This window comes from Macrobrachium nipponense, chromosome 45, assembly GCF_015104395.2.
Source record: "Macrobrachium nipponense isolate FS-2020 chromosome 45, ASM1510439v2, whole genome shotgun sequence".
NCBI classification, from domain to species: domain Eukaryota; kingdom Metazoa; phylum Arthropoda; class Malacostraca; order Decapoda; family Palaemonidae; genus Macrobrachium; species Macrobrachium nipponense.
Window position 1 is genome coordinate 6044553 of NC_061105.1, and position 14679 is coordinate 6059231.

General features: G+C 37.4%; 1 protein-coding gene across 1 annotated transcript; it reads left to right on the plus strand.

Annotated features, from left to right (window-relative positions):
- The first annotated feature begins 267 nt into the window (after positions 1-267).
- LOC135214066 (KRAB-A domain-containing protein 2-like) lies at positions 268-13906 on the plus strand. The gene is made up of 4 exons (XM_064248179.1): positions 268-750; positions 1000-1848; positions 13168-13279; positions 13833-13906. The coding sequence occupies exons 1-4, from the start codon at positions 268-270 to the stop codon at positions 13904-13906; spliced, it is 1518 nt and encodes a 505-aa protein (XP_064104249.1).
- Positions 13907-14679: the final 773 nt, after the last annotated feature.

Consider the following 14679-nt stretch of genomic DNA (forward strand, 5'->3'; position numbering starts at 1 on the left):
ATAAAGGTGTGTGTTTTTTTATTCAACATTAAAAACTTACATTACACATTACAAGTATATTAGAATATTGAACGAACTAAAACTGAACTTTAAACACGCTCGAATTAGTATCCTAAGCAGATACAAATGTTTCGAAGTGTGTGTGCAAGTGTATGTTTGTCTGAACAGGCAGTTAGTTCCTACTTAGGTTCGGCCGAGGACGGAAATATTCGTGATCCTCTCATCACTTATTTGTTGCAAGTATATTGTACACTGAAAAGCTTCACAATGGAAAGTAAGAAAAGTCTTTTCCAAACAAAACTTCTAGAGTCTAAAGAAAACAAAGCTACAAATAGTTCAAGTTTATTTCCCCGGGAAGAATACGAACGAGTAATTAGTCGCCTGAATGAACTTAAACAATCTAATCATACGAAGACTAAGCAGGATTATCGTTTGTTACAAAAATATGAAATACTGGAGGTCACAATTGAGGGTACCACCGTGCAAAAGTTGCAGAAGAAAGGAACTCAGCTGCGATTCGTTTGTGCTGAATATGTGTTTGATGTACTTCTAGCTATTCATCGCATAATTGGCCATGGAGGAAGAACTAGTATGTGTAAGGCAACCAAAGAAAAATATGCAAACATTTCACGTGATCAGATAACGCTGTTCTTGCAGTATTGTGAGGAATGTCAGCTAAAGAAAAGTAGTGTGCGGAAGTGTGTGGTTGTCAAGCCAATCGTCTCGAACAGCATGAATTCTCGAGCACAGGTTAGTAACGAAACAAACATACATTATTATTCACTAAGTTATTGTAGGCATTTCCTAGCCTTCCAATCTTACCTTAATGTAATAAATTATATGCATGACCCTACTACTACTACTACTACAACTACTACTACTACTACTACTACTACTACTAATAATAATAATAATAATAATAATAATTCTGCTGACAATAATAATTATGATGATGTATTTGCATTACTTATAATTTTGTCTTGTACTGTGTCTTTGCAGGTTGACTTGATTGATATGCAGAGTCAACCAGATGGGAAGTACCGTTTCATTTTCAATTACCAGGATCACTTGACCAAGATGATATGCCTTCGAGCACTACAGACTAAGACTGCCGAGGAGGTAGCTTTTCACCTGGTTGACATTTTCTGTGATAAAGGAGCCCCTCATATTCTTCAATCTGTCAATGGGAGAGAATTTTCAAATAAGGTAATCAAGGAAGTTCTGGCTATGTGGCCAGAATGTAAGCTAGTTCATGGGAAACCAAGATATTCTCAATCACAGGGTTCCGTGGAACGAGCTCATCTTGGTATTTCTGCTGTCAACATACCCGAAGAAATAATGGAAGGCATGGAGACAGAGGAGCAGCTTGCAGAAGCACTTTGTTTAGTTAATGAAGAAGATCAAAATGTAGAACAGTGGAGAAGTGCTGAAAGTTGTGCCATAAATTGCAACTCGTGTGGTCAAAACATTCCATGTCATCCTTCTGGTCAGTGTTGTTCAACTGTAAATGACAATGTTGATGATCCTGTGCTCTGTTGCCTATGCAATAGAAATCGTAGCATTCAGGCTGAACGAAGGGAATCGAAAATACAACAAGAGAAGCAAGCTAAAAAAATGAAGGATAAATCAGTACAGCGTTTCAAGCCAGCCCTTGCAGGGGACACTGTCATGGTTCCTATTCCACTTGTTGACCGTGGACGAGCGGAGTTTGCGAATGCAAAGGCAATTATAACTGAGACAATGGATGGCGGAACTTACAAACTAGGGACAAAACATGGTTTACTTAAACAGGTGTACTGTCGAAATCAGTTCACTTTATGTGCTGAAAAATTTATGTCACTCGAAGAGGTAATAAAGGTTCGCGAAGTCAGTCTGCGAGAGGTAGTAGCTATTGCAGACTCGATGGGACATGGCCAGGGGATCAGTAAGTGTAGCTGCACCCAGTCATGTCGGAGCAGAGGCTGTAAATGCTTCAAAAACGAAGTATTGTGCAACAGCAGATGTAAATGCAGCAACTCTTGTTCAAACAAGGCAGATAATGCTAATTTTGATAATTGTTGAAATAATTTTCAAGTTCAGTTTTAGTTCTTTCAATATTTTAATATACTTGTAATGTGTAATGTAAGTTTTTAATGTTGAATAAATGACCAGCAGCTATTGGGGTAACTTTACAAAATGACCAACGATACTAATAGTCATTTTGCAAAATGACCAAACTTCTGGTCATTTTCCAAAATGACCACAATTATTTGGGCATTTTGCATACTGACATATATTTTGGTCATTTTCCAAAATGACCGGGCAGTTTGCAAAATGACCAATTCCTCAAAGTGACCGTAACATATATATACACATACATACTTATATTAATAATTTGATCATGAAATATATGAGACGTGTTGCTATGAATAAATAAAGGTAATGCCACGGGGGAAAATGAAAAACGAGTATACTGCCCGAGATCTTTTGGTCTTAACGACCCTTTACTAAGAGCTAGACTGATCAGAACAATGACAAACGCAGTACAGGCAATCATATATAAACGGACATTATGGAATTAACAAGAGGTCCAGGTCACTTTAAAGAAACGAAAAGAAATGCCCGTGGGCTAGATTCAAGATTTGAAAGCAACCACCCACAAGTGGTCACTGGTAAGCTAGTCAGAAAACAATACGTTTAGTTTTAAGAACAAAGAGGCATATACAAATGTATATGTTGTTTTCTGACTAACTTACCTGTGAGCACTTGTGGGAGGCTGCTTTTAAATCTTGAATCTAGCCCACTGGCATTTTTTTCGTTTCTTTAAAGTGACCTGGACCTTTTGTTAATCCCGAAATATCCATTTATATATGCTTGCCCGTGTACTGTTATTTCTCATTGTTCTGATCAGTCAGTGTTACCTCTAGTAAAGGGTCGTTTAGGCCAAAAGATCTCTGGCAGATCTCGTTTTTCATTTTCCTCTTTGGCATTACTTGTATTTATACATAGCAACACGTCTTATATATTTCGTGTTCAAGTTAGTAGTATGAGTGTATATATACGTACACACACACACACACACACACACACATATATATATATATTATATATATCTATATATATGTAATAGTGTGGCACAGTGTCGTTATTCCAAAAAGACAATAACTTAATAATACTTAAGAAAAGGGCACGAAACGGTTAATACGGAAGAAAAGAGAAAAGGGAAATAAGATCATGATTTTTCTTAGCGAAAGGATTTGGTTACTCAAAACATTAGGCTTTTAGCCATTAGACATCTGGTTTTCATCTCCCCCAAAAAGCCTCTGTCCGTACCAGCGATTAGTGACCAACAAGAGATTATGGTCGATGAGGGATATCGCCCAGGCATCTTCGAGAAATTGGAAACTACTCTCATTAGAGCCTATGACTAATCGGCGTTCCTTTCGTGAACAGGTCAGAGAGAGCCATCTGGCATATGTTAAAAAGGAATTCTATGACCCGTTGTTAGAAAGAGGGAAGTACCAAATTCTTAAAAGCTCCACCCTCCCAAAGGTAGGCCTCTAGTATCGACGAATCAAAAGCCATGAGTGTTGGTCATAAGACAGCCCAAAAGGGGTATCAACGAATGACCTATGAGGTTACCAAGGGATACGCCCCTAAGAAGCCAGGACATGAAGAAGGAGGCGTATACAAATTCAAAGCCTACGAATTACTGTAGAAGACCTGACAGGAAGGCGGTCTCGTATGAAGTTAATAGCCACTAAGACACAAAAAGTCTTTCAGAAAATGCCACACCCAGTCAGAATCCAAAAATCCAAAGGCGGGGCTAAGGAGATTTCAACTGAACAAAAAGGCGAGACAGAGAGAGAGCAGGCAGAAAGGGGAGCAGAGAAAAAAGGGGAACAGAGAAGTCGAGAGAAGATAACGACAAAGAGGGGAACGAGGAGAACCAGTGGCGCAGCAACAGGCAGAGAAGAGAGAGAAAGACAGAAGAATCCCCAGAAGAAGAACAGGTGCAAAAGTGTGGTGTGCGAATTAATCAAAGACAGTGAAAGTGACAATCAATACTCAGTAAAATTCCCTCGTGCCTATAGACTCGTAATTGCAACAAGTGCCAATTAAGTTTTATCAGTCCAAGAGCCCAGTAACTCAGAAGGTGGAAAAACCTTGTAAGAACCCCTAACGAAGAATAAAACGTAATTTGTATGAATATATCAATTTCATTTCTCATCCAAAAGTAGAACCCTTTTAACGAATTCCAGATTAAGAACATTGAGCAAGACAAGAAGAATTTATATAAGCCTAATTCCCCAAAGTACAGCCTCCACGGCACACGTTACCTTAGATCTGTGCAAAGAAAGTAAGTACCGTCACAGATTTATTGGTGGCAGAGCGACGGGATACGATGAGATAAAGATTGATATAGTGACAAGATTAATTGTTGTCGAGCGGTAAGGATAGGAAGAGACAAAAGACACAGCAAAGAAATGGCGATCTGCGACGCGAATGACAGTTAAAGACAGCGGCTGCGAAACGGAATCAAAAGTTTAGTGTCGGCATAAGAGATTTCAATCCATTCACGCCACTCGAAAAAGAAAGTTCTCCCCTAAGACAGTACCAGTGCTTCCCCAAATTCAAAGACAGTTATCGAGTCGTAACAATAAAAGCGCTCCAAAAAAAAGCACCCACACTTCACGAAGAAAAGCTCCACTCCGAAGAACAAGATCAGGCGTTTTACCAGAAGAACAAGATGTCGAAAGCATAAGGCAAATATATCAAGAGGAAAGAAAACAATCCCGAAAACGCATCCGTCAACGCAATCCTGCTCTGAGAAGAAAGAAGAGAGAGAGAGAGAGGTCCCCTTTCCCGAAGAGAAGAAGAGAGAGAGAGAGAGGGGGAACCAACACATCATTCAACGCGCTGGTAGGCGAACGCAAGCTGTCAGACGCAACCCCGGGTGCCGAAGGTGACGCAAGTTAAGTCCAAATAAAAATCCCCACACTTACATAACATTAAACTCTATTAAAAGTAAATTACGCGATTAACATTTCAGTTAGACAATTTCTGGTATTTCAAGATTAAAAGATTTTCACACAAAACTTTTTTTTTGGCAACAAAACCTTACGATATTTCTTATTTTACTAATTATAACTAATCAGCTACTAAGACCTTTTCCCGAACATTTGTATTTACTAACCAGTAACTTTAAATTTTAATTTGAATTTTGATTGTGTCATTTTATGTTATTTTTTTGTGATTTTGGTTGTTTTTTGATTTCTTATATTTGTGATTTCTTTTACTTTGATTTTTTTGTTTTAGTATTTGCTTTTTACTCTTATTCGTTACGTCGAATGAATGTTTACTTGTTTTTATTTTGTTTGTTTTAACAAGGGTAATTCACGGGAGGTCTCTCGTTAGCGTACACTTTATGGTCAGTTCAGTATCGTTTTACCAGTACTGTTAAGAGGGTTTTTGTTGTTGTTTAAGAATCGCTTATCGGTAACGTAAGACTTTGAGAATATTTCTGGGGAAAATTCTTGTATTTTTTTTTGGTGATCGAATACTTAAGAAAAAAACAATTTATTGTCATTATCATTATTTTCTTTTTGGGATATTACTGTCATAACTTTGATACTTTTAATGATACTCAGTACTTAAGAAAATTTCCATTAACGAGTCGATGGTCAAAGGGAGACCGACTCCTTATCAGAAAGTAAACGCCTGTGCTCACGAGAAGTCAAACAAGGAAATTAACCATGCCGGAAGGTACACAGTCCGCGAATCGAACCGCAGGGCAGTAAGGAACACATAAGGGACATGTAATTAATCATATAGCTAAATTTTGCGGAAGAAAGGATGGTCAGTTAGCTTGTAACTTAGAGAACTGGATAGAGCAGGTGGAGACGAGCCTAGATAGCATAATGGGGACAGATAGAGAAAAGCTTATTGAAGCCAAGAGTTATCTTGATTTGGAAGCCGGAGGAGACTTAGAACGCTACGTCCACTCCGAGACTTACCGAGATCTTAAGAATTGGGAAGAACTGAAACGGTATTTTAGGAAGGTCTATTCCACAGTTGGTGAAAGAGATCCAGTTACTAGCTTGGCAAGGATAGTGCGTCAATTTAAGTTAGACAAAAGACGTTATCAAGAATTTAGCTCTCAGTTGTATAACAATATGAATGAATGGGGTAACTTCATGGAATCCACAGGTTGGATAGAGGTAGAAGGAGGCAAGCAAAAAATGCTAATGAGTCATGTTAAAAAAATATTTAGACTAGCAATAATGATTGGAAGCCTGCCAACAGAAGTCATTGCAAGGATGACCCGTAAGTGGGAGACATCCGATGATGTAGCAGAGATTGAAGAGGAGGAAACAAAAATCCTAGGTAGAAGACCTGAAGGAAATCCTATATACAGACCTTTAGTCGCTATAGGACAAAAAGAAAAGGGTCCAAATAGATCTAGGACACCATCTAGAAATCAGAATAAGATGCCAGGTAAATCTTCTCAAGGAGGATTTTCGACAGTCACGTGTTATAACTGTCAGAAGAGAGGACATTATGCCAGTGACTGCCGAGGGATAGCCTTCTGTCCTTTCCATAAGAGAACAGGACATAGTGCTCGAGAATGCAGAAATAAATTTGTTTCAGCTCCTAGAGGTAGATCTCAGTCGAGAGGCAGAAGTAGAAACAATAGTCAATCTCCCCCAGCTAGAGGAAATAGGGATTCCGTCCCAAATAGATATGCTAATCAAACGGCAAGCATAGGGTATCAACCAGTTCAGTCAATGTCAGACGACGCAATGGGAAATTTTCTACTTACTGGTACAATGAATCTTCCTCTATAACAGAGAGAACGTCCGGAATGTCAAGGCTAAGCCCAGCTACACAGGTTAGCAAAGTTGATGTAGGAAATGAATATAATTATAGACCATTATTTCCCGCACATGTCGGTCTAGAGAAACCTATTGTTACATTCTTTGATACGGGTAGTCCTAAGAATATAATGTCAGAAAAGGTGTATCGGTTGTATTTTTCTCACTTAAGTTTGAACACAGCAGTAGATTGTAGAATCACAGACGTCCAGGGTAATGATATCCACGTAATTGGACAGTTAGATTTTCCATTCAGGCTAGGAAGAATTGCTCTAAGAGAAAATGTTCTGGTAGCCAGAGATATACAATTAGCTTTTTGCTCATTTGCTGATAGGTTATCCAACTATTGGCTACACAAGGGATAAGCATAGATGCCCCTAGAGAACAACTAGTGATTAACAACGGTCGTGAGATTTCTAGAATACCAATATATGCCAAGTTTAACTTAAAAGAACCCAGACTCAACAGAATCCCACGATAAAAGGTATTTTAAAGAAGGATAAGACAGAGGGAAGATATCCAGAATGCATCACGAGTTCACAACAGATCATTAACCTCTTAGAATCAAATCAATGCACTTATTTAAAGCTAGAGAGGGAATTAAGACTTAAACCAGGAGAAAGTACTTGGGTAGAATGTACAGTAAATCCAATTTTTGAAGGGAAGGAAATTCTCACGCTTACTGAAAAGTCGCAAGTAAATGGAATACATTATTCTTCTAGTTTACACGAAGTCAGACAGGGCAAAATAGCGTTACAGATTACGAATAACAGAGGAGGAAAGGTTAAATTAACACCAGGTACAGAGATAGGCTTAGCAGAAGTATACTCCATACCTATCCGAGTTGTAGAAAGGGAAACGGTAGCAGCGATCCGTAAAGGAAATGAAAATTATGCTCAGGACATAAAACTGAGAAGAGCTAAGATAGGATTTCATTTAAAGGACATTAAGGAAAACCATGTTAGAGCAAGAATTCTAGACTTACTGTGCGAATATAATGATATAGTCGCTCTAGATGGCGACACCTTGGGAAATACACGCGAAATAACGCACAAGATAGACATTCCATCAAACACAAAGCCAATTTACATACCAGCCTATAGAGTAGCACATTCCCAGAAGGAGATCATTGAAAGAGAAGTACAAAGAATGAATAGGCAAGGAATAATAGAACCATCTAAATCCCCATGGTCTTTTCCACTTTTGCTAGTTCCTAAAAGGGACAAAACTTATAGAATAGTTGTGGATTTCAGAAAATTGAACCAAATTACTGAAAATGATCCTTATCCAATGCCGTCAATGCGAGATCTTATCGCCACTATAGGGTCCAAGAGATACTTCACCACAATAGATTTATTGCAGGGATTCTTGCAAATCCCTCTAGACGAAGAAAGTAAACCTTTGACTGCTTTTTCCACTAGTAACGGCAGATACCAGTATGTAAGAATGCCCTTTGGTCTAAAGTCAAGCCCGGTAACTTTTGTAAGATTAATGGATAAAATTTTGGGCGATTTACTAGGCAAAGACGTACACTGTTACATAGATGATTTGGTAATAGCAACAGACACTATAGAGGAACACATTGACTTAGTCAGAGAAGTCCTAAAGAGATTAAGAAAAGCCAACCTGAAGCTTAAATTAAAGAAGTGTAACTTCCTTAAAAGGAAAATAGACTACCTTGGTCATACACTAAGTGAAAAGGGCGTAGAAGTAAACGACTTAAAGATTAAGTCAATCACGGAATATCCAACACCTCAGTGCAAGAAGGACGTAAAGTCATTCTTAGGTTTAGCAGGTTTTTACCGCAAGTTCATAGGGAACTTCGCAGTCATATCAGCTCCACTAACTGAACTTTTAAAGGAACACGTATCATTTACATGGACAGACGAGCAGCAAGAAGCATTCGATGAATTGAAAGAAAGATTAACACACCCGCCAGTACTTAGCTTTCCAGACTTTGGCAAAGAATTCTTTTTAGCCACGGACGCAAGCCACATTGGTATAGGAGCATGTTTAATGCAAAGACAAGATAATAAGTATAATGCGATAGTTTATTACAGTAGGAAATTAAAGCCCTCAGAAGTGAACTACTCAGTAACAGACCTCGAGTCTCTAGCTATAATAGACGCTTTAAAGCATTTCAGATATATCATTTTTGGTTACAAGATAACCGTGTTTACGGATCATTCAGCCGCAGTAGAAATGCTAAAGAACCCTAATTTTTCTGGACGAAGAGCCCGTTGGTTCATGACAGCCCAAGATTATGATATAGAGGTGAAATATGTCCCTGGGAAGACGAATAAGGTAGCAGATGCATTATCAAGATATGTGTCACAAGGTGATAGTATAAATATGATAAGTCAAGAAGAAGAAAAGAATGAAACAATGTGCAATGACGTAAATGTACTCACCATGCATTATACAGAGGAGCTTTCCCGGCAAAATTTCATAAAGGAACAAGAAAGAGATGAAGATATAAGAGAACTGTTCAAATACGTTAGAAACGAAAGAAAACACAGCCACAAGAATTAACGAACTAGGTAGGAAGGTTGGATGTCCCACAGATGCACTAACGGACATAGATGGCGTATTAATTTGGATGTGTCACGAATATGACCCATTTGGTCAATTTCTAGGTGTACTGCACAAAAGATTAGTACCTAAGAGTCTAAGAAACAAGGTCATTGAACTAATGCACGACGATGACATGAGAGCTCACCCAGGAAGGGATGAGACAATTAGATTAATCCAAAGAACTTTCCATTGGAAGGGAATTCACAAGGATGTTAGTAATTATGTGAAGAGCTGCAATACATGCAACAGCTACAAAGGAAGAACAGACAAGGAAGTACCACTAGGGAAATATCCTATCCCACAGACTCCTTTCGAAAGAGTATCTATTGATCTTATCACTAATCTCATACCACGAGTAAAGGGAATAAGAATATACTAGTATGTATCGACGCGCTCACGAGATATACAGAGTTGGTACCACTAACTAGTAAAAGTGCCAAGGATTGTGCAACCGCTCTCTTCGATAAGATATTTTGCAGATATTCTGCCCCACAGCTCATTATTCCTGATAATGGGACCGAGTTCAACAACTCGTTAGTTCAAGAAATTTGTAACGCCTTTAAGGTAGAAAAGGTAGCGATACAGCCGTATCACCCAGCTAGCAATGGCTTGGTAGAAAGGAATAACAGGAAGGTTTTAGACGTATTGCGTCACACAATAGGACAGGATCCTGACTGGGACGTCAATTACCTTAGTCCATATCATTAAATGCAAGGCATCATACGAGTACTCGAGCAACTCCCATAAAAGCTTTGATGGGATATGAACCCAGATTACCTTATGCATGGCTGAATCAGCCAATACAGCCTAATTACTCTGAAGATATCATGAAGATAAGAATCGGGAACTTTAAAGTAATCCACAAGCAATTGCACAAGAATTTAGAAGAAGCCCAGCAGAATATGATAGAGAAGCATCAAGAAGGATTAAGGCCTGTAGACTACAAGAAAGGAGATGAAGTCTATATTAAGAAGGAAGTAAGAAGTGGTATTAATTATAAGTTAGCCACAAAATTCACAGGACCATACAAGGTCGTAGACGTACAAGAAACTAAGATAAAGGTTAAGAAAATGAATAACCAAATGCCTTCCACATATGCTGAATCATTAGAAGAAGAAGAATTTTGGATAAACAAGGACAAGGTCAAGAGATCCAAGGAAGCTGAAGAATCCGAAATGACAGAGACGTCAGAAGAAATTCCAGAAGAAGGAACTAGATATAACCTAAGAAATAGAAGAGTAACTTTTCAGTGAAACAGAAGAACAAACCCATTAAATTCATCCCATTATTCCCATGTATTTATTTGATTTCTTTATTGCTAAGTTTACCTTCATCGGTCGACTTAGGAATAATCTTTTATTGTTGCAATTCTTACTTTAATTAGTTGGTTTGTAGCAATTTTTTTGGGTTAAGTGCACTTAACTTCAAATTTATTTTTTGACTTAAAGGGAAATATTTGGGTATGTAAGAAACAGTTCAATGCGCAGTATAAGAATTTCAAGACGTATATTAAGTTTAATCGTTCCATAAGAACATTCTTAGAAGTAAAAGAATAAATAAGACGGGTTAAGATAGATATTAAGACATTTTATAAGATAAGGGAATTCATTTCAGAAATGATTAAGATTTTGAAGGGGTAATTAATACACTTACTTTGTTCAAATTCATTAGATGTTGATTGATGAAAACTTACTAATAAGATATTAATCGATGAAGACTCACTAACAAGAAGTTAATTGATGAAGACTCATTAACAAGATAGTAGTTGTTGAAAACTTACTAACAAGATATGGATTGGTGAAAACTAACTAATTGTTGTCACAGTAGAAGAAACCTACAAGTATTAACCACTAACCGGTTCCTTTAACCGAGTTGCCAATTTTGTTTTTAGTATCAAGCAGTGAAGTTATATTGTTTAATGTACAAGGTTACTCAAAAATTGCAGTAAGAATGTCCAATGAAATTTTGCATAAACACAATACACAATCTCAGTAGGAAGTCAAGGACACACTTGTTATTGCATACAAATACACAAGGATATTTTCTCCAAGGACTTGTCACCAAGTAACAGGTCGCAGCGAACAAGAAGCCATCAAGTGTCGTCAACGAAGAACGAAATTTATTTTTCCATAAAAGAAAGACGATATCCACCTAGATAGAATAGGACTGAGGACTGAACCAATCATGTACTGTAAACTTGGATAGTTACCATTATTTTTTTGCTTCTACCATGCATTTATATAACTTATGTGACTTAAGGGCTTATGTATGTTAACTTTCAGTTTTCTTGTTTTTTTGGTGATTTATTTTGTTTGCATTCAGTTTCATGTTTCTTAATGTGATTTACTCATACTTGAATTCAGTTTGATGATTCTTTTAATATTACTTAATCAAGTATTTGTTCATATTCATATTCAGTTTTAATGTTTCTCTGAATGTTACTTACTCAAGAATTTATTCATGTTTACATTCAATTTTGATTGTTGCCCTTAACGTTACTTAATCAAGGATTTGCTCATGTTCACATTCACTTTTGATGTTTTTGAGTTAAAGTTTCAATATGATTTCCAAGAAGCATAAGTTAGGAGTCCTCTTGTAGGTATAATATTTGCTTCAGATTAGATAACGCTGTCGGAGTCAGCGAGGTAGTGGGCCGAGACTGTAATAGTGTGGCACAGTGTCGTTATTCCAAAAAGACAATAACTTAATAATACTTAAGAAAAGGGCACGAAACGGTTAATACGGAAGAAAAGAGAAAAGGGAAATAAGATAATGATTTTTCTTAGCGAAAGGATTTGGTTACTCAAAACATTAGGCTTTTAGCCATTAGACATCTGGTTTTCATCTCCCCCAAAAGCCTCTGTCCGTACAGCGATTAGTGACCCAACAAGAGATTATGGTCGATGAGGGATATCGCCCAGGCATCTTCGAGAAATTGGAAACTACTCTCATTAGAGCCTATGACTAATCGGCGTTCCTTTCGTGAACAGGTCAGAGAGAGCCATCTGGCATATGTTAAAAAGGAATTCTATGACCCGTTGTTAGAAAGAGGGAAGTACCAAATTCTTAAAAGCTCCACCCTCCCAAAGGTAGGCCTCTAGTATCGACGAATCAAAAGCCATGAGTGTTGGTCATAAGACAGCCCAAAAGGGGTATCAACGAATGACCTATGAGGTTACCAAGGGATACGCCCCTAAGAAGCCAGGACATGAAGAAGGAGGCGTATACAAATTCAAAGCCTACGAATTACTGTAGAAGACCTGACAGGAAGGCGGTCTCGTATGAAGTTAATAGCCACTAAGACACAAAAAGTCTTTCAGAAAATGCCACACCCAGTCAGAATCCAAAAATCCAAAGGCGGGGCTAAGGAGATTTCAACTGAACAAAAAGGCGAGACAGAGAGAGAGCAGGCAGAAAGGGGAGCAGAGAAAAAAGGGGAACAGAGAAGTCGAGAGAAGATAACGACAAAGAGGGGAACGAGGAGAACCAGTGGCAAAAGTGTGGTGTGCGAATTAATCAAAGACAGTGAAAGTGACAATCAATACTCAGTAAAATTCCCTCGTGCCTATAGACTCGTAATTGCAACAAGTGCCAATTAAGTTTTATCAGTCCAAGAGCCCAGTAACTCAGAAGGTGGAAAAACCTTGTAAGAACCCCTAACGAAGAATAAAACGTAATTTGTATGAATATATCAATTTCATTTCTCATCCAAAAGTAGAACCCTTTTAACGAATTCCAGATTAAGAACATTGAGCAAGACAAGAAGAATTTATATAAGCCTAATTCCCCAAAGTACAGCCTCCCCAAAGTACGCCTCCACGCACACGTTACCTTAGATCTGTGCAAAGAAAGTAAGTACCGTCACATATATATATATATATATATATATATATATATATATATATATATATATATATATATATATATATATATATATACTGAACTTCTGCCTGTCATTTTACTGCGACGGCGACCGAATTTTGAATATTTACCGCCAATTGTTTATGTTTATAGTAGTCTTTGCTGATTATGTTTGTAGTATTTACTGCATTGTATATTCTTTTACGTTCATTCGCAAGGGGTTGGTACTAAATACGGCGGCCATTTTGCACGTGGATTGATAGTTGCCGAACTACCAAATCCAACGTATAATCATTCGGCAAAGTGGTTACATTTTGCCCATAAGGGCTTATGCCTACTGGGTAAAATTTCAGCGGGATACAATATTTCCATCGGTACATATAGTTTGCTGTGTATAATTTTTTGTCCATAGCTCACATTATGTCTGGTCAGTTGAGTATAGGTAGCCTAGCCTATGTTGTGTCAAACCGTGTCAATTTGCCTTTAGGTTCATTTTGTGTATTGAATACACTTACCATGAAGTGCATTTTGTATATTTGGTAGATTTTTGGTTATTAGTTACTGCATCATTGACAATTATTACTTTATGCATGGCTGAATCAGCCAATACAGCCTAATTACTCTGAATATATCATGAAGATAAGAATCAGAAACTTTAAAGTAATCCACAAGCAATTGCACAAGAATCTAGAAGAAGCCCAGAAGAATATGATAGAGAAGCATCAAGAAGGATTAAAGCCAGTAGATTACAAGAAACGGGAAGAAGTCTATATTAAGAAAGAAGTAAGAAGTGGTATTAATTATAAGTTAGCCACTAAATTCACAGGACCATACAAGGTCGTAGACGTACAAGAGACTAAGATAAAGGTTAAGAAGACGAATAACCAAATGCCTTCTACGTATGCTGAATCATTAGAAGAAGAAGAATTTTGGATAAACAAGGACAAGGTCAAGAGAACCAAAGAAGTTGAAGAATGCGAAATGACAGAGAAGTCAGAAGAAATTCCACAAGAAAGAACTAGATATAACCTAAGAAACAGAAGAGTCACTTTTCAGTGAAATAAAAGAAGAAACCCATTAATCCATCCTATTATTCCTGTGTATTTATTAGATTTCTTTATTGCTAAATTTACCTTCATCGGTCGACTTAGGAATAATCTTTTATTGTTGCAATTCTTAATTTAATTAGTCGGTTTGTAGCAAAATTTGGAGTTAAGTGCACTAACTTCAAATTTATTTTGACTTGAAGGGGAATATTTGGGTGTGTAAGAAACGGTTCAATGCGTAGTATAAGAATTTCAAGACGTATAATAAGTTTAATCGTTCCATAAGAACATTCTTAGAAGTAAAAGAATAAATAAGAAGGGTTAAGATAGATATTAAAAGATTT

Excerpts from the sequence above, each read along its gene's own strand:
- LOC135214066 (XM_064248179.1), top strand. The coding sequence starts at position 268 with ATGGAAAGTAAGAAAAGTCTTTTCCAAACAAAACTTCTAGAGTCTAAA. Across the intron at positions 1,849-13,167 it reads AATTTATGTCACTCGAAGAG|ATTAAGAACATTGAGCAAGA; the intron begins GTAATAAAGGTT and ends AACGAATTCCAG. Across the intron at positions 13,280-13,832 it reads CTTAGATCTGTGCAAAGAAA|ATTTTTGGTTATTAGTTACT; the intron begins GTAAGTACCGTC and ends TATATTTGGTAG.